This window comes from Delphinapterus leucas, chromosome 12 (assembly GCF_059928025.1).
Source record: "Delphinapterus leucas isolate spDelLeu-1000000601 "Yukka" chromosome 12, BTC_Dleu_Yukka2, whole genome shotgun sequence".
Taxonomy (NCBI): Eukaryota; Metazoa; Chordata; class Mammalia; order Artiodactyla; family Monodontidae; genus Delphinapterus; species Delphinapterus leucas.
In genome coordinates this window covers 84,138,930-84,166,917 of record NC_143140.1, presented here as the reverse complement: position 1 = coordinate 84,166,917, position 27,988 = coordinate 84,138,930, and the positions used below count along the sequence as shown (strand labels likewise).

Sequence of the window (27,988 nt, the reverse complement as noted above, 5' to 3'; positions counted from 1 at the left end):
TTTATGATACTTTCTGTTTATGGCAAGTGATACTAATTTATAGCGTGATGTACAGACTTTTTCAAAAATGATGTTAAAAATGAATTGATTTTAAAAAAAATAAAGTACATAATAGTAGAAATGGCACTCAGAGTTGACAAAATCATTAAGGTGGTTCTTGAATGACTGAAGTTTGGGAACACTGCCTTGGTGTAATCTGGACTTTTCTCCTGCTATCTGGCATTTGTATTCTGATTCTGAGGGCCTATAAAAATTGGGTGTTAAAATCTGATGACACGATAAAATATTATGTTACTCTCACTGTGGCTCTAATCAAAAGGATGGATAATAGTAAGTGTTGGTGAGGATATGGAGAGGTTGGAACCCTCATAAATTGAGAGTAGGAATGAAAAATGGTGCAATTTTTTTGGGAAACAGTTTGACAGTTCCTCACAAAGTTAAAACATAGAGTTACCTTACGATCCAACAATTTCACTCCTAGGTATATACTCAAGAGAATTGAAAACCTATGTTCAGGTAAACACCTGTACCCGAATGCCTATTGCAGCGTTCTTCATAATGGCCAAAAAGTAGAAACAACCCATACGTTGTTTGGATTAAAATGGATTAAAATGTAGAGTGTATCCATCCATATCTGTATCCATCCATACAGATATTATTCAGCCATAAAAAGGAATGAAGTATTGATGCATGCTGCAACATGGATAAACCTTGGAAACGTTATGCTAAGTGAAATAAGCCAGACACAAAAGGTTACATCTTGTAGCGTTCCATTTATAGGAAATGTCCAGAACAGGCATATCAATAGAGGTAGAATGTAGATTAGTGACTGCAAGGTTTGGGTGGAGAGGGAATGGAGAGTGGCTGCCAGTGGGTGTGGGGTTTCTTTTTTGGGTGATGGAAATGTTCTCAAATTAGATGGTGGTCACACAACCTTTTTTTTTTTTTAAATAAACAGCTGAAATTTATTTCTCACGGTTCTGGAGGCCATACATCCAAGTTCAAGGTGCCGGCATGGTTGGGTGAGGGTCCTCTTCTGAGTTGCAGACTTTTCTTTGTATCCTCACAAGGTTGAGGGACAAGCTATTAAATATACTAAAAATCACTGAATTGTACACTTTTAAAATTAGGATATAATTCCTAATACCATAGAATTTATGGTACGTGAATTGTATCTTAATAATAAAATTGGGCAGCATAAAAAAGTGTAGCTGTCCATATGAAGGCTTTACGTGGCGGTGTTGACTACTACTGCTGCCGGTAGAATGACATTGCCCCTCTGTTATTAGGATTATGCTTTTCCCAGTGGTGCCCACGTGGCCTTTGGAGCCAGAATCCTAACACAGACCAACATGGGTAAGTTCTAACGTGCTGTGCAAAGTGTAACATTACATCTCCATCTTCACAGTAGTACTCTGAGATCTGTGGGCTATTCACATGTATGTGTATATACATATATATACCTAACTGAATATATATATGGATGTATGAATACATATATTACTCATATGTAATGGGGGAGATGAGACTAAAGAAGTTGGGTGGTAGAGTAGGTAGGGCCTTGAACCAGTTCTTTGTGCTATACTTTCTGCTATAATCTGTAAACAACTTGTCACACACTTGAGAGGTAGCAGGCCAAGGTCACAGTTGCAAAATGGGGTTGAAGATGAGAAAGTTCACTCTTGCCAGATTAACTCACTTATTTAAGGATGTATTCTCATGAACCTTTTCATTGATGCCACTGTAAATATTGACTCAAGATGTCTTAAACAGCAATGATAGAATACTTCATAATTTACAAAGCACTCTCAAACACAATACTTCATGTTATCTCAGTTTAAAGCTAGGGAAACCAAAGTCTGAAAGTTGAGTAACTGGTCCTAGACACATAGGCAAGTCAGAAATCAAGCTGGATTTTAAGCGGGGTTGTCTGACTCCATGCCTGCTGTGTTTTCGTTCTTTCCTCACGCCCTCCCGTTGTTTTGTTTGGAACGTGTGGATCCATTCATTCTCCATTCATTTGACGGTTACTTACTGAGTGCCTCGTAGGGGTAAGAATCTGTTCTCGGAGCTGGAGCCAGGCTAGACGAGGACCCTAAATCTTATGGTGCAGATGGTTTAGAGGGAGGGGCCCAGCTGGAGACCATTAGCCTAATAAAGCAAGGTACTTTCAAAGAGTGATGCCTTAAGAAGAAAATAAGAAGGTGGTATGACAGAAGGAACTGAGACATGTCCAAGGACTTTTTTAGATTGGATTGTCAGGGAGCACCTCTCTGAAAGGTGACATTTGAGTTGAGACCAGAAGGACCTGAGAAAAGTCAGCCAGGCAAAGATCCGGCAGAAGATTTTTCTAGAAAGATGAACATCTAGTGTTCTGCATAGCCCCAGCGTTTCTAATGCTCCTTCTAGGAATCGACTTCTGAGTCCTGAATTTAAACCATTGTTCTGGTCTTCTTCTGTATACACATCTGTCATTTTCTACTTTTTGGCAGTGTGTATGTGTGTGTGTGTGTGTATGTGTATATACCTATATATATATATATATATATATAATATAGCATGTGTGTGTATGTACCTATAGATATAACACACGTTGTATTATACATAGTATAAATAAACAATTATAAAAATAAATTTCAAATTAAGTACTTCTTTTTCAGTAGAAAAATATCATTCTAAAGGTGTGATTTTCCTATCAGGCATAAGCCTTTTGCGACATCACTTTGAGTGATTCCCTCTTAGGAATCTGACCTGGGGTTTTTGCTTGGGTGACTAAACAGTTGTTGTGATGACCATGAGAAGAAGGTGGCATCTCCAGTTGTTGGCCCTCCTCAGGACCACCTGTTGACCATATATTTCATGAGACTCCCTGAAGGCATTTGCAGACCCTACACACACAAGTGCTGTCGGGCAGTATCTATTTGATGCTAAATAAATAGATCTGAGTTGGCTCAGATGGAATGAATACTTTGTTCCGGGGAAGATGTCATTCTTTCAGAACTTCCAAGCAGAAAGCTTTTGTTTTTTAGGTAGTGCCATGCATTCTAAAATAAGAAACAGGCCGATGAAAGGATAGAGGTGATTTGGGTCAAATACTGTGAGTTTCGGGGTGGGAGGTGGCTGGTGGCGACTGCAGTGGCATTTGGGGAGGATGAGGTAGGAGGTTCCGTGAAAAGGATTTCAGTAGCTGCCGTCTCCCTTAAGAACGGGTCTCGGTGCTGATTGTCAAGGCTCTCTGGGGCTCTCAGTGGAAACAGAGCCTCTGTCGAACCTCAATTCCTCTTCCTCAAAGCTTCACCTGCCTCCTTGCTTTTCCGTACCTCCCTATACTGTATGTTCTCTTTGCAGTTAACTTTTTTTTAAAAATTATTTATTTATTTATGGCTGTGTTGGGTCTTTTTGTTGCTGCGCATGGGCTTTCTCTAGTCGCAGTGAGCGGGGGCCACTCCTCGTTGCGGTGCGCGGGCCTCTCACTGTCGTGGCCTCTCTTCTTGCAGAGCACAGGCTCTAGGCGTGCAGGCTTCAGTAGTTGTGGCTCGTGGGCTCCAGAGCGCAGGCTCAGGAGCTGTGGCTTGCGGGCCCAGTTGCTCAGTGGCATGTGGGATCCTCCCGGGCCAGGGCCCGAACCCGTGTCCCCTGCACTGGCAGGCAGACTCTCAACCACTGCGCCACCAGGGAAGCCCTGCAGTTAACTCTTTTCATAGAGCAACCCTTCCACATTTTCTTCCCCTTGTAAAAAAAATACAAGTGGAGGACAACAGCTCAGGACATCTCTGCCCCCCTCCCCCAGTCCCATCGCTCCCCAACAAAGGCTTCTCCCAGGGAGTTCTCTATTCTTGCCCTGAGAGCAGAGCCTGGGTCCCAGACTGTAGTAGAACCTTCCAGTTTTACAGTATTTCCCAGTTTTTGCAGCATCCTTGCTCATGCTTGCGTGTGCTTCTGGAGGGCAGGTGCTTCTTTTTGTGTGTATCGTAGATGCAAATCAGTACAGGAGCCCAGTGAACTGAGCTGCTCTCTGCCTAGAAAGCGTACCACACACGGGTTTTTTTCTTTTCTTTCTTTTTTTTTTCTCCTGTGGTTTACTTGGCTGATTTTTTTTTTTAAATTGAAGTGTAGTTGATGTACAACGTTGTGTTAGTTTCAGGTGTGCAGCAAAGTGATTCAGTTATACATATATATATAGCTCCCTCTGTTCTTTTTCAGATTCTTTTCCATTGTAGGTTATTACAAGATATTGAATAAAGTTCCCTGTGCTATACAGTAGGTCCTTATTATCTATTTTATATATGGTAGTGTTTATCTGCCACACTCCTAATTTATCCTGCCCGCCCGCCTCTCCCCTCTGGTAACCACAGGTTCGTTTTCTGTGTCTGTGAGTCTATTTCTGTTTGGTAAATAAGTTCATTGTATCACTTTTTTAGATTCCACATGTAAGTGGTATCATATGATACTTGTCTTCCTCTGTCTGACTTACTTCACGTAGTATGATAATCTCTTGGTCCATCCGTGTTGCTGCAGATGGCATTTTTTCATTCTTTTTTATGGCTCAGTAATATTCCATTGTATATATGTACCACATCTTCTTTATCCATTCATCTGTTGATGGATGCTTAGGTTGCTTCCATGTCCTGGCTATTATAAATGGTGCTGCTATGAACGCTGGGGTGCATGTCTTTTTTTTTTTTTTTCTGTAGCCCTCAGGATATACAGGTTGGTGCTGACCTGCACTGACAGCTACTTCTTGTTTTCTCCCTCTCTCTTTTTCTTTTTGTATTCTCTCTCTCTGCCTTTGTCTTTTCCTGGGATGCTAATGGCATGCGGAAATCTTGAAGTATACCCCCTAATCTTCCCTATTTTTATTTGATCCTGGAAAGAGATAGCTTGCCTTTTTCTAAATTCAAGTTTTTGAAAAATTACTCTGGGAAATATAGGTATGTAGAGAATTTTATGAATTCCGCAGATATTTTAAAGGCAGTCATTTTTATTGGTGCATCACCACCCTCTTATAGTCACTGCTGGCCTAAAAGGCCAGTTTCTGGAGTCACCTTCAAAAGTGAAAGAACTAGAAAAGAATTCAATTCAGATTTCCTAGAAAAAAAAAATAGAATCCATCTCACCTGTATTTTAGAGTGCTGTTAAGAAACTTGGGCCAGCAACTCAAGATGTTATCAACAACAAGCCTGTAGGCATTGGTGTCCCAAGTTCCTTAATTTTCTCATCGACCCATCTAGGTGGGAGAGCCATTTATATTTACATTACCATTAAAATTTCTGATGGTAGTCATAGACAGTAAACTAAGTCAGCTGAAATGACTTGAATAATTTCCTGGTATATAACACTGTACTTTCTTTAGATCATTTAAAGGGATGTCTGTGAATCTTCTGCATTGGAGGATGGAGAGGCACTATATGGTGGTGAAGAGCAGAGACCCTGGTGCCAGCTCCCTGGCTCTCAGCCTGGCTCTGTGTGGCCTTGGGCAAGTCACCTCCCCTCTCTGTGCCTCAGCTCTTCAGCTCCGAAGTGGGACACTTATAGTACCCAATCTTGGGGACACTGGGAGGATTAAATGGTTTATATATATTAAATTTTGGCAAGGTGCCTGCCATGTGGTAAGTGACATTTAACTGTTTGTAATTTTATGTATTTATTTTTCCCAATTTTAAGAAGTTTCTTCTTCTTAATTTTATATCACAGAAAACTTGATATCTTCTCAGCCATAGTATTTGGTGAGATAAATCAAACCTATTTTATTTTGCATTAAAGGCTTTAGAATTTGTTTGAAGCCATCAATTTTGCAGGTCTTAAGACTGAAACTCCTCTGTTTGTTCACCAAATACAGACCTCTTGGAGGGTTTTCACCTGCATTTCCTCCCGTATCCTGATGCCATACCTGAGAGGATCCTGGGAGCTTAGGCTTTATGGCTCATTCTGGCCCTTGACTTTCTTTTTTTTTTTTTTTTTTTTTTTTAATAAATTTATTTATTTTGGCTGCGTTGGGTCTTTGTTGCTGCGCACGGGCTTTCTCTGTTTGAGGCGAGCGGGGGCTACTCTTCGTGGTGGTGCGCAGGCTTCTCATTGCAGTGGCTTTGCTTGTTGCGGAGCACAGGCTTAGTTGCTCCGCGGCATGTGGGATCTTCCCGGACCAGGGCTCGAACCCGTGTCCCCTGCATTGGCAGGTGGATTCTTAACCACTGTACCACCAGGGGAGCCCTGGCCTTTGACTTTCTTTAATGTTCTCTTAAAATCTATAATTTGTACTGTATGTCAGTGTGAATGTTTCCATGTGTAGATTTTTTTCTTTTGTGTGTCTCAGAAAGCTCTGTAGCCATCGTCTGGTCCCTCGTTGAGGGAGACAGAGCGGGCGCTGCCGGCCCTGCTTCATGAGAAGGGAGCGGATCCAGGGAGGCTAGTTGCACCGCATCCTGAGTCAGTGCTTGCTGAGCCAGCAGAGGGCCAGTCTTTAAATTATGTATAATTCAAAAACAAGAAGTATACTTTTGAATTCTGCCCTCATTCTGGGCCTATATGATCTTATAAGGTATTAACCTCAAAAGTACTATTTTTTCCTCGTGTCCGTTACTGTGTACAAATAGTGCCAACTACCTGCCCTGTGGATGGGAGCTGGCTTTGGTATTTGCGCCCTTGCCCTTTCTGTTAATAGGAGGTTGGATGATGGTGGTATCCTATTAATTTGAAGATGGGAAGAAGGCAGTGACCGAAGATTATAGATCCGTATGGGAATTCCCTGCTGGTCCAATGGTTAGGGCTTGGCACTTTTACTGCCGTGGGCCTGGGTTTGATCTCTGGTTGGGGAACTAAGATCCTGCAAGCTGCGCGGCGTGGCCAAAGAAAAAAGCAAAAAAGGTTACAGAGTGGTAGAAATTCAGTGCTGGTTGGCCATGGGGTCAACTTTCCAGCCCCTGCCTTTACACACTGGAGAACAGGGGACAAGGTCTGCTCGAGGTCACATAGCTCCTAAGGTTAGAGCCACAGGCCCACCTGGTGTTCCCCCTGCACAACATAAAGGCGACTTTGCAAGATGAGGACCTATGAGATCAATGTCACTCAGTAGCATAGGACATGAGGCATTTCATGTTTCCCCAGAGTACAGCAAAAATGGGATTTTCTGGAGGACGAGGAGAAAGCTTCACTTTAATCACTCAGGAAACCAGAGTGGACGTTCTCTCAAGCCACAATTATGGTAAACTTGTGGGGAATTTGTGTTGAAGAATCTAGAAGATTCTTCCCCTGCCACACCATAAACTGCAAGGGCTAAGACCTTCTCTATCGATTTTCCCATCAGGAATATCTGCAGCTCTGGTCTCAGGGGGTTCATGAAAGAAAGATAAGAAGGTGAGAGCCGGACAGGGTCACTAAGAGGAATGTGACAGATGAGGGGGTCCCGCAACCTCAACAATTCACCCCTGTCAGAGTTGGGATCTTCAACCTCAACCAGGATTTCTTTTCTTTTCTCTCTTTTATCCAGCCAATATCTGAGCGTCGCATGGTGCCAGGCAATGCATGAGGTGTAAGGCTGAGTCATCAACACAGGCATGGCCCCAGCCCCATATTTTAGAGAGGGAGAGAGGCAAATGCAGGATAATGAACAAATAAATACTCACATGCTTTCTAAGTCCTGTGAAGGAAGCAAACGGGACACACAGGGAAGAACAGCGATTTAGGGGCTCTTTTGCGTACCGGGTTCCACCGGAGGCATCCCTGTGATGTGATATTCGAGTTGAGACTGAGAGGTGAGAAGGCACGAACGTTCCAGGTTAAAGGAGCGTCACAGTGACAGGCCTTGAGGTAGAAAGGGCCAGATATCCTCAGTGTCCAACGCGGTGGTCTGGGGAGAATGTGGCAGGAGACGAAGTTGGAGAGGCAGGCAGGACTCGGACAGACTAGCCTGGACTTGGCTGGCTGTGGATTTTGATCCCACAGGGCTTGGAGCAAGGGAGTAACATTTAAACTGTGTGTTGAGAAGGTTTTAATGAGTCTTCAGAACGTGAATCTACGTGAAAGACGCCCATCACCCAAGACCGTATATTGTATGACCCGATTTATGTGCAATGTGCAGAATCCATCATGTGAAATGGCCAGGCGAACCCAAAGAGACAGAAAATAGGTTAGTGATGGCCCAGTGGTAGGCGGTGGGCTGTGTGACATGGGCAGTGACTGATTATGGGCCCAGGGAGTTTTTTTGGAGGGGGGGGTGTTGCAAATAAAATTGGTTAGGGTTATGGTTGCATGAATATACCAGAACTCATTGAATTATACACTCTATATAGGTGACTTGTAGGGTATATACATGATATTTCAATAAAGCTGTTATTAAAAAGTAAAAAAAGTCAACTGCTGCCTGACAAACCTGCTTCATTGTTCTAGGCAGCTGTCCCCAGTATAGCAGCCGTGAGGGCCTTCCTCCACCCTCCTGGTATGTGAGCGTCTCCTTCAGCCCCTTCTCCTGCGACCTCACCAAGGAAAAGACGTCAGCTGCTGATAATGTCAGCTTCCTACATCAAACCTCCATGTCTTCCGATCCCGTACAGGCTTCTGCGCTGTCCTTTCACAATGCTCAGAAATGGTTTTCAATCCTTGCTCTGCGTCTTGTTGGTTGTGTGACTTAGGCCAGTTATTCGACAGGTCCGTGAGCCCCAGTTTCATTTCTTTTTTTTTAAATTTAACACTTTGTGGGCTTCCCTGGTGGCGCGGTGGTTGGGAGTCTGCCTGCCGATGCAGGGGACGCGGGTTCGTGCCCCGGTCCGGGAAGATCCCACATGCCGCGGAGCGGCTGGGCCCGTAAGCCATGGCTGCTGAGCCTGTGCGTCCGGACCCTGCGCTCCGCAACGGGAGAGGCCACAACAGTGAGAGGCCCGCGTACTGCAAAAAAAAAAAGCCCCAAAAAACAAAAAAAAAACTTTGTATTTTCACAAACACTTAACTAGCACTTACTACGTACCTATCACTAATATCTGTAAGTGCTTTAAGAATACTAACTTATTTACAAATTTTAACACATTTACTCATCCAGATAACCCCATGAGGTGTAGGTACTCTTAGCTTCTCCATTTTGTGGGTGAAAAAACTGAGGCACAGAGAGGTTAAGTTACTTGTATGAGGTCACACAGCTGGGAAGTAGCAGAACTGAATCCAGGCAGTCTGGCTCCAGAGGCCTTGCTCCCAAACGCTCTACCTCTATGGTCACAGGTACTCTCCTGGCCTGTAAAATGGGCTTAATCTAAGCTCCTTCCCTTGTTTCGTTTATGATCCTTTGATCTTCAATTACTATATCTTATACCATTTCTGCTGTGCTCAGCATGGTGCCTGAAGCATCGTCTGTACTTAATTAATGTACTTAATTAAGTCACTTTCCATCCATTTCTTCATTGATGACCTCAGACCCCACAAGGATTTGGGTGCCCCATTGATGTTTGGGCTCTGCCTTAGCTCTGCCTTTTAGGGCCATGATGTCACAGGGAAGGCACGCTCTGCATTTAGGTTTCCTCAATCAGTAAAGTAGAGATAGTAATGACCTGGTCAGCATCCTCCCCCGGCTCCTCGCAGGTATCAATGAGACATCATCGCATGGGCAGGCGCCCTGTAAACCCTGCAGCCCCCTAGCAATGCAGGAGTTCAGTTTCCTATGCAGCCCAGCTGTTTGGACTGTGCAGTGTTGATAGATGGTTGAATAGACTGCAGTTTTCCCATGGAAATGTTGATGGACCCAGATGAATTGGAGGTGATTGATGCATTGTACGTTCATCTCAAGATGGAACTTGCCTCTGGGCAGTAATGACACCCAAGCAGTGGGCGAAGCTTCCAGGTTTGTTGCCGTGGCCACGGCATGGTCCACACTCTGAGTTGATCGTCTGCAGTTCTATGAACTTAAACTTGCTGCGTGTCCAGGGAACTAGTTAATTCTTCCTTCGGTTCAGAGTAGGCATGCCAGTGACAATACTTGTAGCCAATGTTTGGTTCTTAGACCAAATCTAATTTATAGTTTTGGAAAAATAAACTGTGCTGGGGGTGGTGGAGAGTACAATTTACTGGGTGAAGGACATTCTTTCCTCCTCTTTCACATGTTGCCCCCCTCCTCCCTTGGTCCAGGTGTTCCAGAATTGGATACAATGGTTTGGTTACTGAATTACAACAACCAACCTTGGAAAGCACACATTTCTTTTACCAGAGTATTGTGGCATGCTTTGTGTTCATCTTCACAATTTTGTTTTTGTTTTTAGAATCTGAAAACTTGGTTTGCAGTTTTTGTTGAATAACAACGATGATATGTACGTATATGGACATCTATGCAAACACACGCATACACACACACGCAACCTCAGACATCTATGTCACTGTTCAATTTCTTCCCTGCCCTTGGTGTTATCTTTCAAGTTCATGATACCTTTTGGGGGTGGGGGTAGGGGAAGAGGAGCTCAACGCTGAGCATTCAGGTCTGTCATTATAGTCTGAATTCTGGTCTTTAGACCCTCAGTTCTTTGGTTGATTGTGATTTGCATGTCAGTTTTTTTTCCCCAGTGATTTAGAGCAGTGTCTAAAGATCATCCAGAAGATGATTTCAGACAACACTAACTTCTGTCCTGTCCCCTGCCCCCTCTCTGGGCACTTCTCCCCTTCGTGGCTGGACTCAGGATGCTGGGGGCATGGCAGGCTGGGTCCCTTTCACAGCATCAGAAGTTGTGCAGAGTCTCGGTGGGTGGAGGGCTGGGGGGCGGCGGGTGGGTTTGCCAGACCTTCAACTTGGAACCCAGGCTTTCCTGGTTAAAATCTTCAGCTGGGATGCATTCCTTCCCAGTTCAGAAACCTCAAACGAGAGCAGTCCATCTGACTTGTTTTCTGGGTAGCTTGAATCCTTGAACTCCTATTTTCACTTCCTTAAATTATCCTGGCATGGACATATTTGCTACTTCCAAGTTTTGTTTTAGTAATAAATCCTCTACTTACGTAGTAAAACCCAAAGAGTAGCTGTTTTTTGGTTCCATCTTCTGATGTCTTCTGAGTGAGGTAAGTCTTAGAAGACACTGGTAACTAGTAAGAAAGTTGAGTTTGCTTTAGAAACAAAGTACTGTTTTTTTGTTGCTTCTTGTAAGAACTTGAAGCCATGGATTTGTTGCTGCATTCTCTTGCAGCTCTTCCATGATGTGCAGACCAGCTTTGCCCAGATGGTTAAGAGCACAGACTTTTATTTTGTCTTCAGCATTTCTGTTCTTTCAGCTTGATGCCTTCCTCCCCACCCCAAATGGACAGCCGCGCGTTCCTCCTCCTTCAAATCGGTTGCTCCTTCCATAAACATAGTGAAGAGGCTTTGTTGGTTCTTAATTGAGCTTCCAGGGTCCTCGCGGCTGGATCTGTGGTTGTGTTTGGATTTCACGCAGCTTCTGCTTTGAAGGCAGCGGGAGGCCTCAGCAATGACTTCACATGCTCACAGCTCTAATCAGGGCAGAAGACCTGACAGAGTTTTTCTCAGGACCAAGTTCATTCATTTGCTAATCGTTTTTGGCTCTGAGGAGGTTTGGGATTTAAGTTTCTGGGCAGTTTATTTCCTTCTTCGTACTCTGCAATTGTAAGTACAGGTAACATACTAAGTGGAGAAGTGTAGACTTTCAGATCCGAAAGGTACTGAGAGTTCTTCTAACCTGCTTTTCAGACAGTGAACTTAGTTGTTGTCCCCTTTCTTCAAATTATATTTAACCAGAAGCCTGGCAGGATGACTGAGAAAATCAGAGCAGCGAGCAGTAGTGTATGTGGGTGTCAGTTTTAAAGGAAGCCTGTTAGTTCACTCGAGGGGCCCAAGAACCGGAAGTAAGTGGTTTAGCCAGTGTTGTGCATGGCAGGACATGGACTAAAGCCAGACTAAGAAATCAGGTTCCCTTCATTAGAAAGCAGGTTATTGGCTGCAGGGGCCGTAGGGAAAGAACTGACACAGCAAGAGGGCACAAGGGAACTTGACTGGGGTGACAGAAATGTTCACATCATGATTGTGGTGTGGTTACATGGCTGTATGTATTAGTCAAAACTCATCGACTGAAAATTGGTGAGTTTTATTATATACAAAGTGGATAAAAAGTTATAAGGGGTCTCCTAAAACATGTTCAGGATTTTTTGGGGAGGGAGGGAAGGAGATAACATTTTTTCTGCTTTTTAATTCAGTGTAATTATATTAAATGATTCTTTCAAAAATATCAAAAGAAAAGAAACAATCAGATTCACTTCATTCCCAGTCTAGTCTGTTTTTCCAGTTGGCAGATTTACCATCACTCTGTACCCCTTGCTGCTGTTAGTTATACCAAGGCTTTGCACACCTTTTCTCTAGAAGGCCAGATAGTAAGCATTTTAGGCCTTGTGGGCATTTGGTCTCTGTCTCAGTTACTCAATTCTGTTATTGTATCTCAGAAGCAGCCAGAGACAATATGTAAACAAAAGAGCGTGGCTGTGTTCCCATAAAACTTTACCTCCAAAACCGGGCAGTGGGCTGGATTTGGCCCATGCGCTGTATTTGCTGATCTGTGAGTTACACCTTTGTTCCTTCTGGAGAAACTCAGCGAAATGGGCGTTTTTTTACATCCTCACCAGAAAGATGAATGTTATAGAAAAGTGGGATTGTAGAGGCGTTTGGCAGACAGCAGGTCCTCAAGGGCTTGGAATGCCCAGCTAAGCTCAGAGATTTCGCTCTGTCAAGGAGGGGATGATTTTGCTCAGGTGAGATTGTGGAGGATGAACCAAGAGGAAGGAGGGACTGAGCATGGGAACCAGTTTCTGGATGATTGTAGAAACCTGGGCAGCTGTGACAGTAAGACAAGATGGAGGAGATCTAGTGGAGGGGTACTCAACATTAAGATGGAGAGAACTCAAAACCCTGAAGACTTGAAGTCCTGGGGATGAAGAATCTGGAGGAGGAGGCGGACGGCTTCCACTTTCTGGCTGGACAGCTCTGTACGCCTTGGGGTCATTGACCAAAATAAGGAAAATGGGGGAGAGGCAGGCTTGATGAGAAGGATGAGTTTAGGTTTGAACTGTGTTGAGTTTTAGATTAGAGAGCAGAATTTGGAATGCATCACTGTATAGCTCTGTAGCCTTCAGATTTTTTTTTTTTTTTTTTGTGGTACACGGGCCTCTCACTGTTGTGGCCTCTCCCGTTGCGGAGCACAGGCTCCGGATGCGCAGGCTCAGCGGCCATGGCTCAAGGGCCCCGCCGCTCCACGGCATGTGGGATCTTCCCAGACCAGAGCACGAACCCGTGTCCCCTGCATCGGCAGGCGGACTCTCAACCACTGCACCACCAGGGAAGCCCCGCCTTCAGATTTTTGATCGTGCTTTTCCATAAGTAAAATATTTGCGGGCACACACTGACAGTACGTAGACATTTATCTCTAAGTAATACACACATTCTACTGGACTAAAACCTAACATAAGAATTAGGCATATCCAAAGGGTAAGAAATATTTTTTAAAAATCACAAGGCAAATGTATGTTTAATGTGTGATTCTTCATTAACATTAGGATGTTACATCATGAGATGTGACACCATATTTCTAGTAGTTCTCTTAGATCTGGTCATCATTTGATTAGCAACATCAATTCACCGTTTTTGATAGTTGGCTTGGGCTTGTGTTACCTTCGGTGTGCAGTTCATTTTGCTTTCCTTGCTACTCCTTGTCCTTTTGAGATCGGTGGCGGATCCTGAGCTGAAGAAGGGAGGTCATGGCTGCAGTTTCCTCCCCTTAGAGTGCACACAGGATGTTCTGACACGGGAGAAAGAGGATGGCTTGTGAGGAAATCGGGTCCTTCCATATCCAGAGGGAGGAACTGTGCTTGCATCAGGGGTCTCAGAAGCTGCAAAGGCAGCGGCACAGCTGGCTGTGTCCTTTTGTCTCAGGCTGCCGCTGGGGCTGAGACAGGCTGGGACCTGGGACCCTTTGCTTCAGCGCCTGCACCTGGACACACGTCTCCTCGGGCAACAGAATACAAAGAAGCTACAAGGGACTAAAAAGAACTGCGTGCATGCGCAGCTGGGGCAGATTCTGCACAAGATACAAAAAGAGCAAAAACCCAACAGCTGCTTCTGAAGAGCCGGGAGCAAAAGCGGGGCACTGCGCATGCCCCCTGCACTCAACCCCTCCAAAGGGGCGGGCAAAACACCTGAGCCCCCCCTCCGGCCCATCCCTCTGGACCCGCCCCCACCCTCACCCTATATAAAGAACCAGCTCGCCCCACCTCCGGGAGTGAGCAAGGGAACCTGTTACTTGTTTTTGCTCCCCCTGCTGCAGCAGGGACCCCAATAAAGCCTTGCCTGAATTTTTTGTCTGGCCTCTGATCAATTTCTGTTGATTAAGGAGGCCAAGAACCCTGGTCGGTGACAGACTCCCCCCTTCACCGTTCTTCCTGGAGACACTGATTGTAGTTTTGACTCATTAGGAAAGGCCAGTGGGTCAGGGGCCCGTCTGACCAGGCAAAAAGAATTCCTCAATCCTTCAACGTTATGGAGCTAAAACTCAGTACACCCTGTGTTTCAAACATGGTGTTATTGCCTGAATTCATACTGCTATACTTAAACCAGTTTTATCAGATAGTTTTTTGTTTTTGTTTTGTTTTTTAATATTTATTTATTTGGCTGCACCGGGTCTTAGTTGCAGTACACGGGATCTTCGTTTCTGCATGCAGGATCTTTTCATTGCGGCATGTGAACTCTTAGTTGTGGCATGTGGAATCTAGTTCCCTGATCAGGGATTGAACCTGGGTCCCCTACATTGGGAAGTCAGAGTCTTAGCCACTGGATCAACAGGGAAGTCCCCTATCAGCTAGTTTTAAAATTAAGGCCTACAGACTTCAACAAAACGGGGTGACAAAGAAAGTCATTCTAGGATAGAGTTGCGTGTCTCACTTCACAAAAAGATACTTGGAGGTCCGAACAGTAGACCACCCTTCTGAATTTTGGGGAGACGTTATAATACATTGAATCAGGAGTGTCAGTAAGTTGAGAAGGCGGAGGAGTTTTGATGTCAGATCCTTAACCATTTAATGTTTTTAGAAGTGTTGGGAATTCTCAGAATATTGTAATGAGATGTAAATGTTCCACCCAAGCCTTGCTTCCTTCCCTTTGGTTCAGATCGTCAAGAACTGACCTCCTGCTAAATGTTCATCTCCTTTGCATTGGAGGTTCCTCCCCAGTACAGTGCCTTGTATGTGGTCATTGCTCCATACTGTTGTGGAATTAAATTGAATTGTGTGATATGTGATTGATTCTCCTAGTCAAAGAATACAGTATACCCAAACCCTGTTTGCATCGTCTGTCACTTGGTGGCCCTTTTAGGGGACCTACATGAGATGCAAATCTACAAACATGAGTTAGATCGATTTCCGAATCAACACATTTACTTTATTTATTTATTTTTGAATATTATCTTACTTATTTTTTTTATACAGCAGGTTCTTATTAGTCATCCATTTTATACACATCAGTGTATACATGTCAATCCCAATCGTCCAATTCATCACACCTCCACCCGCACCCCCTGCCGCTTTCCCCCCTTGGTGTCCATGTTTGTTCTCTACATTTGTGTCTGTATTTCTACCCTGCAAACTGGATGATCTGTACCATTTTTCTAGGTTCCACATATATGTGTTAATATACGGTATTTGTTTTTCTCTTTCTGACTTACTTCACTCTGTATGACAGTCTCTAGATTCATACACGTCTCTACAGATGACTCAGTTTCGTTCCTTTTTATGGCTGAGTAATATTCCATTGTATATATGTACCACATCTTCTTTATCCATTTGTCTGTCGATGGGCATTTAGGTGGCTTCCATGACCTGGCTATTGTAAATAGTGCTGCAATGAACATTGGGGTGCATGTGTCTTTTTGAATTATGGTTTTCTCTGGGTATATGCCCAGTAGTGGGATTGCTGGGCCATATGGTAGTTCTATTTTCAGTTTTTTAAGGAACCTCCCTACTGTTCTCCATAGTGGCTGTATCAGTTTACATTCCCACCAACAGTGCAAGAGAGTTCCCTTTTCTCTACACCCTCTCCAGCATTTGTTGCTTGTAGATTTTCTGATGATGCCCATTCTAACTGGTGTGAGGTGATACCTCATTGTAGTTTTGATTTGCATTTCTCTAATAGTGATGTTGAGCAGCTTTTCATGTGCTTCTTGGTCATCTGTATGTCTTCTTTGGAGAAATGTCTACTTAGGTCTTCTGCCCATTTTTGGACTGGATTGTTGTTTTTTTAATATTGAGCTGCATGAGCTGTTTATATATTTTGGAGATTAATCCTTTGTCCGTTCATTTGTTTGCAAATATTTTCTCCCATTTTGAGGGTTGTCTTTTTGTCTTGTCTGTAGTTTCTTTTGCTTTGCAAAAGCGTTTAAGTTTCGTTAGGTCCGATTTGTTTATTTTTGTTTTTATTTCCATTACTCTAGGAGGTGTATCAAAAAAGATACTGCTGTGATTTATGTCAAAGAGTGTTCTTCCTATGCTTTCCTCTAAGAGTTTCATAGTATCTGGCCTTACATTTAGGTCTTTAATCCATTTTGAGTTTATTTTTGTCTATGGTGTTAGGGAGTGTTCTAATTTCATTCTTTTACATGTAGCTGTCCAGTTTTCCCAGCACCACTTATTGAAGAGACTACCTTTTCTCCATTGTATATCCTTGCCTCCTTTGTCATAGCTTAGTTGCCCATAGGTGTGTGGGTTTATCTCTGGGCTTTCTATCCTGTTCCATTGATCTATATTTCTGTTTTTGTGCCAGTACCATATTGTCTTGATTACTGTAGCTTTGTAGTATAGTCTGAAGTCAGGAGGTCTGATTTCTCCAGCTCCGTTTTTCTCCCTCAAGACTGCTTTGGCTATTCGGGGTCTTTTGTGTCTCCATACAAATTTTAAGATTTTCTGTAAAAAATTCCATTGGTAATTTGATAGGGATTTCATTGAATCTGTAGATTGCTTTGGGTGGTATAGTCATTTTCACAATATTGATTCTTCCAATCCAAGAACATATATCTTGGATAGTATATCTTCCATCTGTTGGTATCATCTTTAATTTCTTTCATCAGTGTATTATAGTTTTCTGCATATAGTCTTTTGTCTCCCTAGGTAGGTTTTTTCCTAGGTATTTTATTCTTTTTGTTGCACTGGTAAATGGGAGTGTTTCCTTAGTTTCTCTTTCAGATTTTTCATCATTAGTATATACGAATGCAAGAGATTTCTGTGCATTAATTTTATATCCTGAAACTTTACCAAATTCATTGATTAGCTCTAGTAGTTTTCTGGTGGCATCTTTACGATTCTATATGTATAGTATCATGTCCTCTGCAAACAGTGACAGTTTTACTTCTTCTTTTCCAATTTGTGTTCCTTTTATTCCTTTTTCTTCTCTGATTGCTGTGACCAGGACTTCCAAAACTATGTTGATAATAGTGGTGGGAGTGGACATCCTTGTCTTGTTCCTATCTTAGAGGAAATGGTTTCAGTTTTTCACCATTGAGAATGATGTTTGCTGTGCGTTTGTTGTATATGGCCTTTATTATGTTGAGGTAGGTTCCCTCTATGCCCATTTTCTGGAGAGTTTTGATCATAAATGGGTGTTGAATTTTGTCAAAAGCTTTTTCTGCATCTATTGAGATGATCATATGGTCTTTATTCTTCAATTTCTTAATATGGTGTATCACATTGATTTGCGTATATTGAAGAATCCTTGCATCCCTGGGATAAATCCCACTTGATCATGATGTATGATCCTTTTAATGTGTTGTTGGATTCTGTTTGCTAGTATTTTGTTGAGGATTTTTGCATCTATGTTCATCAGGGTTATTGGCCTGTAATTTTCTTTTTTGTAACATCTTTGGTTTTGGTATCATGATGATGGTGGCCTCATAGAATGAGTTTGGGAGTGTTCCTTCCTCTGCAATTTTTTGGAAGAGTTTGAGAAGGATAGGTGTTAGCTCTTCTCTAAATGTTTGATAAAATTCACCTGTGAAGCCCTCTGGTCCTGGACTTCTGTTGGTTGGAAGATTTTTAATCACAGTTTCAATTTCATTACTTGTGATTGGTCTGTTCATATTTTCTGTTTCTTCCTGGTTCAGTCTTGGAAGGTTATACCTTTCTAAGAATTTGTCCATTTCTTCCAGGTTGTCCATTTTATTGGCATAGAGTTGCTTGTAGCAGTCTCTTAGGATGCTTTGTATTTCTGCAGTGTCTGTTGTAACTTCTTTTTCAATTCTAACTTTATTGATTTGAGTCCTCTCCCTCTTTTTCTTGAGTCTGACTAATGGTTTATCCATTTTGTTTCTTTTTCTTGATGAGTCTGACTAATGGTTTATCAATTTTGTATCTTCTCAAAGAACCAGCTTTTGCTTTTATTTATCTTTGCTATTGTTTTCTTTGTTTCTATTTCATTTATTTTTGCTGTGATCTTTATGATTTCTTTCCTCCTGCTAATTTTGGGGTTTGTTTGTTCTTCTTTCTCTAGTTCCTTTAGGTGTAAGGTTAGATTGTTTATTTGAGATTTTTCTTGTTTCTTGAGGTAGGCTTGTATAGCTGTAAACTTACCTCTTAGAACTGCTTTTGCTCCTCCCATAGGTTTTGGATCGTTGTGTTTTCATTGTCATTTGTCTCTAGGTATTTTTTGATTTCGTCTTTGATTTCTTCAGTGATCTCTGGTTATTTAGTAACGTATTGTTTAACCTCCATGTGTATGTGTTCTTTACGTTTTTTCCCCTGTAATTCATTTCTAATCTCATAGTGTTGTGGTTAGAAAAGATGCTTGATATGATTTCAATTTTCTTAAATTTACTGAGGCTTGATTTGTGACCCAAGATGTGATCTATCTTGGAGAATGTTCCGTGTGACAAGAAAGTGTAATCTGTGTTTGGATGGAATGTCTGATAAATATCAATTAAATCTATCTGGTCTATTGTATCATTTAAAGCTTGTGTTTCCTTATTAATTTTCTGTTTGGATGATCTGTCCATTGGTGTGAGTGAGGTATTAAAGACCCCCACTATTATTGTGTTACTGTCGATTTCCTCTTTTATAGCTGTTAGCACTTGCCTTATGTGTTGAGGTGCTCCTATGTTGGGTGCATAAATATTTATCATTGTTATATCTTCTTCTTGGATTGATCCCTTGATCATTATGTAGTGTCCTTCTCTTTCTCTTGTAATAGTCTTTATTTTAAAGTCTATTTTGTCTGATATGAGAATTGCTACTTCAGCTTTCTTTTGATTTCCATTTGCATGGAATATCTTTTTCCATCCCCTCACTTTCAGTCTGTATGTGTCCCTAGGTCTGAAGTGGGTCTCTTGTACACAGCATATATATGTGTCTTGTTTTTGTATCCATTCAGCAAGCCTGTGTCTTTTGGTTGGAGCATTTAATCCATTCACGTTTAAGGTAATTATCTATATATATGTTCCTATGACCATTTCCTTAATTGTTTTGGGTTTGTTTTTGTGGGTCCTTTTCTTCTCTTGTGTTTCCCACTTAGAGAAGTTCCTTTAGCATTTGTTGTAGAGCTCATTTGGTGGTGCTGAATTCTCTTCGCTTTTGCTTGCCTGTAAAGCTCTTGACTTCTCCATCGAGTCTGAATGAGATCCTTGCCGGTAGAGTAATCTTGGTTGTAGGTTCTTCCCCTTCATCACTTTAAATATATCGTGCCACTCCCTCTGGCTTTTTAATTTCTGCTGAGCAATCAGCTGTTAATCTTATGGGAGTTCCCTTGTATGTTATTTGTCATTTTTCCCTTGCTGCTTTTAATAATTTTTCTTTGTCTTTGATTTTGTCAATTTGATTACTATGTGTCTCAGCGTGTTTCTCCTTGTGTTTATCCTGCCTGGGACTCTCTGCACTTCCTGGACTTGGGTGGCTACTTCCCTTCCCATGTTAGGGAAGTTTTTGACTATAATCTCTTCAGATATTTTCTTGGGTCCTTTCTCTCTCTCTTCTCCTTCTGGGACTGCTGTAATGTGAACGTTGGTGCATTTAATGTTGTCCCAGAGTTCTCTTAGGCTGTCTTCATTTCTTTTCATTCTTTTTTCTTTATTCTGTTCCATGGCAGTGAATTCCACCATTCTGTCTTCCAGGTCACTTATCTGTTCTTCTGCCTCAGTTATTCTGCTATTGATTCCTTCTAGTGTATTTTTCATTTCAGTTACTGTGTTGTTCATCTCTGTTTGTTTGTTCTTTAATTCTTCTAGGTGTTTGTTCTTTAATTCTTCTAGGCCTTTGTTAAACATTTCTTGCATCTTCTTGATCTTTGCCTCCATTCTTTTTCTGAGGTCCTGGATCATCTTCATTATTCTGAATTATTTTTCTGGAAGGTTGCCTATCTCCACTTCCTTTAATTGTTTTTCTGGGGTTTTATCTTGGTCCTTCTTCTGGTCCATAGCCCTCTGCCTTTTCATTTTGTCTATCTTTCTGTGAATGTGGTTTTCGTTCCACAGGCCGCAGGATTGTAATTCTTCTTGCTTCTGCTGTCTGCCCTCTAGTGGATGAGGCTATCTAAGAGTCTTATGCAAGCTTCCTGATGGGAGGGATTGATGGTGGGTAGAGCTGGGTTTTGCTCTGGTGGACAGAGCTCAGTATAGCTTTAATCCACTTGTCTGCTGATGGGTGGGGCTGGGTTCCCTCCCTGTTGGTTGTTTGGCCTGAGGGGACCCAGCACTGGAGTCTACCCGGCTCTTTGGTGGGGCTAATGGCGGACTCTGGGAGGGCTCATGCCAAGGAGTACTTCCCAGAAATTCTGCTGCCATTGTCCTTGTCCCCATGGTGAGCCACAGCCACCCCCAGCCTCTGCAGGAGACTCTCCAACACTAGCAGGTAGGTCTGGTTCAGTCTCCTCTGGGGTCACTGCTCTTTCCCCCTGTTCCCGATGAGCACACTACTTTGTGTGTGCCCTCCAAGAGTGGAGTCTGTTTTTCCCCGAGTCCTGTCGAAGTCCTGCAATCAAATTCCGCTAGCCTCCAAAGTCTGATTCTCTGGGAATTTCTCCTCCCGTTGCCAGACCCCCAGGTTGGGAACCCTGCTGTGGGGCTCAGAACCTTCACTGTAGTGGCTGGATTTCTGTGGTATAAGTGATCTCCAGTTTGTGATTCACACACCCAGTGGTAATGGGATTTGATTTTATTGTGATTGCGCCCTTCCTACCGTTTCATTGCAGCTTCTCCTTTGTCTTTGGATGTGGGGTATCTTTTCTGGTTAGTTCCAGTGTCTTCCTGTCAATGATTGTTCAGCAGTTAGTTGTGATTCTGGTGCTCTTGCAAGAGGGAGTGAGCGCATGTCCTTCTACTCCACCATCTTGAACCGGGACACCAACACATTTCCTTTAAAACATAGCAAAATAAAGCAAAATCCTGTGGTTAAAAATACTTTAGTGATCAAAGTACTTGATGTGAAGGGCTGTCAGAACAACTCTGGGCTCACTGTCTTTGTGGAATTAGAGATTTTGCTGACTTGAGCCTATAGGCTGAAAGCATAGCTTTGGGACGTCTTTCTCATGGGCCACACCTGCCAGGACAGAGGCTGATCTAGTCAACAATCTGATTTCAGTCTCATACAGAAAATTAGAAGGGAATAGCTCTAGAGTTTTTGCACTGGGGCATTTACTCTCATGTCTTAATCTTCATGTACACAATCCTTTCCACATTTTGGAGAATTAATTAGTTAATAAAAACTAATCCTTAGTACAGAGCAAGTATCTTGTCAAAGATTGGAGTTTTGTTTTGGAGTTTCATTTTGTTTATAATATTTCCCAGTATAGAAATGACCTCCTTTAATCTTGAAACATTGAAACTTGCAACAAATACCCTGATATCACAATCAGTAGTTCTGTTAATTTTAGTTACTCACTTGTGTGGGGAAAATAAAATCAGGTGACTTGTGCGTTGGTAAGAACATGAAGTTCTTTGTCTTTCTGATGCATTCAGTTATTTATTTCACAAACATTGTGCACCAGCAATGTTCTAGATGCTGGGGAATAGCAATGAATAAAAATGAAGACTCTACTTTCATGGTGCTTGTATTCCAATATAAATCCTAAAACATTTTTAGGTAGGATCAATGATAACGGTAAGCTACCAAATTTGGGAATATATTCTGGGGAAGCTAATAACAAAGGCTGTTGAGATTTTATTTTATCTCCAATTTATGCTGTTCCAGAGGGGGCTACCTAAGCTTTTGCGAGTTTGTGTGTCTCTCTAGCAACTTTTGTTTTGAACACCGAGGGGACTGACGACCTGAATAAATCACTTTTTTAATCGAACGAAATATGTAATTATTTGCTTCATAATGTTCTAAGCTCTTTATAACTATTAACACTTAATTTTCATCACAGATCTGTGTAGTAGGTAGTGTTATTATCTCTGTTTTACAAATGAGCCAGCTGGGTAACTTGCCCCAGGTACCCAGTTAGCAAGAAGTAGGATTGAGATTGGAACTCAGGCTCTTAACCACTGCCCTGTTGCATTCTGATATAAATTATAAAATAGTATTTTTAAAAATCGTAAGATATTTCTTTTTTTTTTTCCTTTTTGCCTTTGGGATTTCTCTGAAATTTTAGGGTCATTTACAGGTTTGGGAAGAGGGGAGGAAGTCTGGCTGTCTCTCCCTGCTGCTTCCATTCTGTGGGAACTCCCTGTCCTTTGCCTTCCTGATTCTTTTCACATTGAATTATGTGTTTAATTTGTGTAAATGGAATGTGTTTAATCTAATTTTATTTAATTCTGTGTTTCTCTCAGCGCTGCTAGACTTTCAGTAAGTTCCTTGAAGCAAAGAACTGGTAAATAGATACATTTGACAAATAGGTTAAAGTGTACTGTGTATTACAAATTCTAAAACCAGTTTATTTGAAATTGGGGATGTTCCCCTCCTTCGTGGGACTGCGTAATAGTTTGATTTGGCTGTTTATAAATGTGTAATTGTATTCTAAACAATAGGATAACTGAACAATAGGCCATCTTGTATTGGAATAATAAAACTGGAGGCAATACTATTTAAAACTTAGCATATTCAATAGACATGTCCCTTGAGGGGAAATTCTTTTTACTTTTTAAATTTTTTATTGAAGTATAGTTGATTTACAGTGTTGTGTTAGTTTCAGGTGTTTAGCAAAGTAATTCAGTTATATATACATATATATATATATATATGTATTTCTATTCCTCTCCAGAGTCTTTTCCATTATAGGTTATTACAAGATATTGAATATAGTTCCCGGTACTATACAGTAGGCCCTTGTTGCTTATCTATTTTATATATAGTAGTGTTTATCTGCTAATCCCAAGCTCCTAATTTATCTCTCCCCACCCCTTCCCCTTTGGTAACCATAAATTTGTTTTCTTTGTCTGTGAGTTTGTTTCAAAATTCATTTGTATCATTTTTTTAGATTCCATATATAAGTGATATCATATGATATTTGTCTTTGTCTGACTTACTTTGCGTAGTATAACCTCAAGGTCCATCCATGTTGCCGCAAATGGCATTAGTTCATTCATTTTTATGGCTGAGTAATATGCCATTGTATATGTATATCACATCTTCTTTATCCATTCATCTGTGGACGGGCATTTAGGCTGCTTCCATAGGGGAAAGTCTTTAAGCCACTCTAGATTCTGTATTTGGGTAGGTAGCAACATGGTGTTTCTACTTGGTAATTCTCCTACATCTCAGGGATCTTCTGATTAGTTGAGGTCAGACCATTTATATTCCTCAGAATCTTCAAGGAGATTCTTGCCTTTTCTCAGGCAAATGTTCTGCTGTTTTGTTCAGTTCCCTCTTGTCCTATCCAGAAACTTCATCACACCTTTCATCTCAACCTTCTTCTCTGTGTCCGAAATATTTCCTTAATGCACTGAAGCTATTTCTGAAATCCTGTTTCTTCAGTGAAACTTTTCATAGTTAAAAGAGAAATCTGGGGCTTCCCTGGTGGCGCAGTGGTTGAGAGTCCGCCTGCCGATGCAGGGGACACGGGTTCGTGCCCCGGTCCAGGAAGATCCCACGTGCCGCGGAGCGGCTGGGCCCGTGAGCCATGGCCGCTGAGGCTGCACATCCGGAGCCTGTGCTCCGCAACGGGAGGGGCCACAACAGTGAGAGGCCCGCGTACCACAAAAAAAAAAAAAAAAAAAAGAGAAATCTGGCCTCATCTTTATTTCTACTTATTATTCAAGGGTGAAATTTTATGAACATCCATAGTGCATGGTTCCTTCACTTTACACTTAATGGACTGGTTTATCCTGCACATGACAACTAATATGAGTTGGTTTTGTTCTCGTATTTTGAGCAAAGAACTTGCTTGGCACAGTAAACATGAATTGCAATTCTTTTGGTCATTGGGCCTTGTTTATTTTAGGAAAGAGTTTATCACATGTGGATGAACATGAAATAAAGTGTTATTAGGTTTGTGTTGGTTTGTTAGGGCTGTCATAACAAAGTATCACAGACTGGGTGGCTGAAACAACAGGAATTTATTCTCTTGAAATTCTGGAGGCTAGAAGTCTGAGATCACAGTGTTAGCAGAGATGGTTTCTTCTGAGGCCTCTCTCATTGGCTTGTAGATACCTTCTTCTCCCTGTGTCTTTACATGTTCTTGTCTGTGTATGTGTGTCTCCTCTTCTTATAAGGACTCAGTCATATTGGGTTTGGGCTCATCCATATGACCTCATTTAACTTAATCACCTCTAAAGACACTACCTCCAAATACAGTGATGTTCTGAGGTATTGTATTGCTGATTAGAACTTCAACATATGAATCTTAGGAAGATCAATTCAGCCATGACAGGGTTGAAATGTACAATATACTTGTCTTAAATTTTTATGACAAGTTAAAACAAAAATTCCTTTTAAAGCTTAAAAGTAGGCAAAGGAAGAGAACCTTCTGAAGGAGGGGAGATTGTAAGATATTGGTTTGATCTGGCTTAAAACTGGCTAAGTCATTTAGGGCAAAATTCATAGTAATTAGTCCTTTGTCCATACTTTCCTAATTTTTTGGATTCAATAAAATGTGAAGTATCTTTTAAGTACCTCTAGGTTTCCATGATTCTATTTTAATAATAACTGTTTTGTAATTAGCCCTTACTGCTGATTTAGGAAGGTGTTTGGAGAGGAATTTTTATAACCTCATGTTTGCAGGGTAGAATGCAAAAGGATCAGGGCTTGTGTCAACAAACCTTGATTTGAATTTGAGCTCTTCTGTATTGAGCTGAAGAAAATGGCTGACAAAATCCTTCTCTTGGCATCTTACCAGCTACGTGACTGTGGACAAGTTATGCCACTTACACGAGCCCTAATTTAGTCATCTATGAAATGGGAGTAAAGTTGTAAGGAGGCTCTCCTCGGCTTTTGGCCCTTGTCACTGTTGACTACTGCAGCTGGATTCTGTGCAGCTGCCCCTGGCTGCCCCAGTGGCATGACACTCCATGCCTGCGGACTGCCTGCTCAACTCACATGCCATGGAGGCCACTTGTGGCTCGAGGCCATCAAAGTAGAACTGAGTTTATATCAGTGTCCCCAACCGTGCTGCTGTGTGACAGATCCCCTCTGATAGACACATGTCACTTCAGGGAAGATGGGTTGGTTCTGAATAGTTATCATAAAATTAATTTTTTCTTAACCTCTTCTTCCTGTATTTATTTGATCGTCCCAAACGGTTATCAGGACATTGCTCCTCTTTCTACATCTTATCAGGAGGTGAAAGCTTTTGCCGCTTTCAAAACTTTCAAAAAAGTGGGGCAGAGATATCATTTAGCCTAGGATATCAGATTTTGAGATGCATGGACCTTAGTATTGCCAGAAGTAAGTGCCTGACCTACGTCTACTTTTCCTGGTTCAGAGTACCCGCATAGAGAACTTTCGTGAGAGTTAAATGAAGTGTGTTTGTGTATGTGTGTGTGTGCTTGTGTGTTTGGGTGGGAAGGGGACAGCAGCATGCCTTCCACATACTTTATTCTAGTTAAATTGAGTTTTCATCCTTTGTGTTGGGATTGAATTTATATAAATCTACCTTTTAAAACACTAAGGTGGCTTTTATTTTTGGGCTTAAATAGATCAACTAATTTAGTATAAGATTTTCCAGTAAAACCATTAACGTGTTGACCAGAGAGTTCTCTATACAGGAGTAAAGAATCCCAAGTTCTTTTAGGATTACCTATTTTAATCATTATATAAGAACATTAAAACACTGTTGGCAGTAGTATTTGACCTGGAAAAATTCCCATAAACTAACCCATTTAACATTGTCTTTCTCTGGTACCACTGCTGGTACCTACTCCTCTAGATCTTGTATTCATCAGAACTTTTTCAGTTGCAAGGGACAGAAGCTCAACACAGATAAGCTTAAGCTAACAAGGGAATTTATTTTGATTTAAGTAAAAAGTACTGGGGTTAGAAGTATCTTTAAGTAGGGTTAGATCCAGGGACATGTTGGCTTTACTGGGACATCTTCTTTGTCTCGAATAGATTTATTTTGTAAAACTGATCAGAAAAATGACTGCCAGTGTCCCCAAGTTTGTATCTTTATGACTTGTAGTTGGAAAGGAAGAAGGGGACTCTTTCTTCCTATGTTCATATATCAAATATCAGGGAAGATTTTGATTGGTTCTGCTTGAGTCACATGGTCATCCCTGAACCTATAACTGGCTGATGGATAGAATAGTGTGGCCAATCACTGTGGCAAAGCATCTTGATTGGCAAGTCCACTGGGATCACATGGGCTGGGAGAGGGATGGTGTTCCAGAGGAAGACTGCTTAGCAAACAGACAAACATATGTCTAGCACAGATAACTAGCATTTCAAGTCAGCAGGGGTTAGTGTTTATTCTTTTAGCTGAAAGGGAATGGGATGGTAACTGTCAAAATTGTGTAGGATAGGGCTTCCCTGGTGGCGCAGTGGTTGAGAGTCCGCCTGCCGATGCAGGGGCCACGGGTTCGTGCCCCAGTCCGGGAAGATCCCACATGCCGTGGAGCGGCTGGGCCCATAAGCCGTGGTCGCTGAGCCTGCGCGTCCGGAGCCTGTGCTCCGCAACGGGAGAGGCCACGACAGTGAGAGGCCCGCGTACCGCAAAAAAAAAAAAAAAAAAAAAAAAATTGTGTAGGATCCATTTGAAATTTCTCTTTTTGCATTTTTAAAAATAAAACATTTTAAATTATTTATTTTTTAAAGGTGGTAAAAGATACAGCACATAAAATTGACCATTTTAACCTTTTTTTTTATCGCAGTAGAATTGCTTTACAATGTTGTGTTACTTTCTGCTGTACAAATAAGCTGTGCATTAGATTTAAAATCTACTTAAAAAGATGAGGACACATTTGAAAGATGTCCTTCAGGTGGAATATACATTGTATAGACAATCAAATAGTGGAGCATAATTGGCAATTCCTGAGGTTGATTTAAATGTGGGCATCTTTTTGAGTAAAGGAACAAAAATGACAATAATGGACGCTTTTGCTTTTTTTTTGGTAGGGTTAGATGATTGCCTGCAGCAGTATGTCTACAAGTTTGAACGGGAGAAGATAAATGGAGAGCAGCTGCTGCAGATTTCCCATCAGGATCTTGAGGAGCTGGGTGTCACACGAATTGGACACCAGGAACTTGTGTTGGAGGCTGTCGACCTTCTCTGTGCACTGGTTAGTTCAGGAAAAGGTGATCTGTACCGCCATATGTTTTTAAGAATCTCATCTTCTAAATCTCCACAGTTTTGCACTTTAGCTTATCATCATTTTCTTAATGATCCATGGAAGTAGAGCGTGAGCTGAATATAATATCAGAAGGGAAGAAAAGAAATCATTTGCTAGGTAGAGTTGGCAAGCGATGGCCTACAAGTTCAATCTGGCCCACGATTTTTGTAAATAAAGTTTTATTGGAACGCAACCATGCCCATTCATTTAAGTGTTATCTGTGGCTGCTTTTGTGCTACCGTGGCAGAGATGGGTAGTGGTAACAGGGACCGTGTGGCCCCTCAAATCCTAAAATATTTACT

At 41.8% G+C, this 27,988-nt stretch overlaps 1 protein-coding gene across 7 annotated transcripts in view; it reads left to right on the top strand.

The window, feature by feature from the left end:
• Window positions 1-27,988, top strand: part of CNKSR3 (CNKSR family member 3) — a 107,458-nt gene that overhangs the window by 36,134 nt on the left and 43,336 nt on the right. For 3 of the 7 annotated variants that reach the window (XM_089922168.1, XM_022559853.3, XM_089922169.1), the window contains one exon: window positions 27,472-27,635. The exons of 1 other annotated variant lie outside the window; for it this stretch is intronic. In XM_089922168.1, the coding sequence (XP_089778294.1) occupies window positions 27,472-27,635 (164 nt within the window). Of the gene's footprint in view, window positions 1-27,471; window positions 27,652-27,988 lie in introns of those variants that run through there. 3 more of the 7 variants (XM_089922170.1, XM_089922172.1, XM_089922171.1) reach the window with 1 other exon arrangement.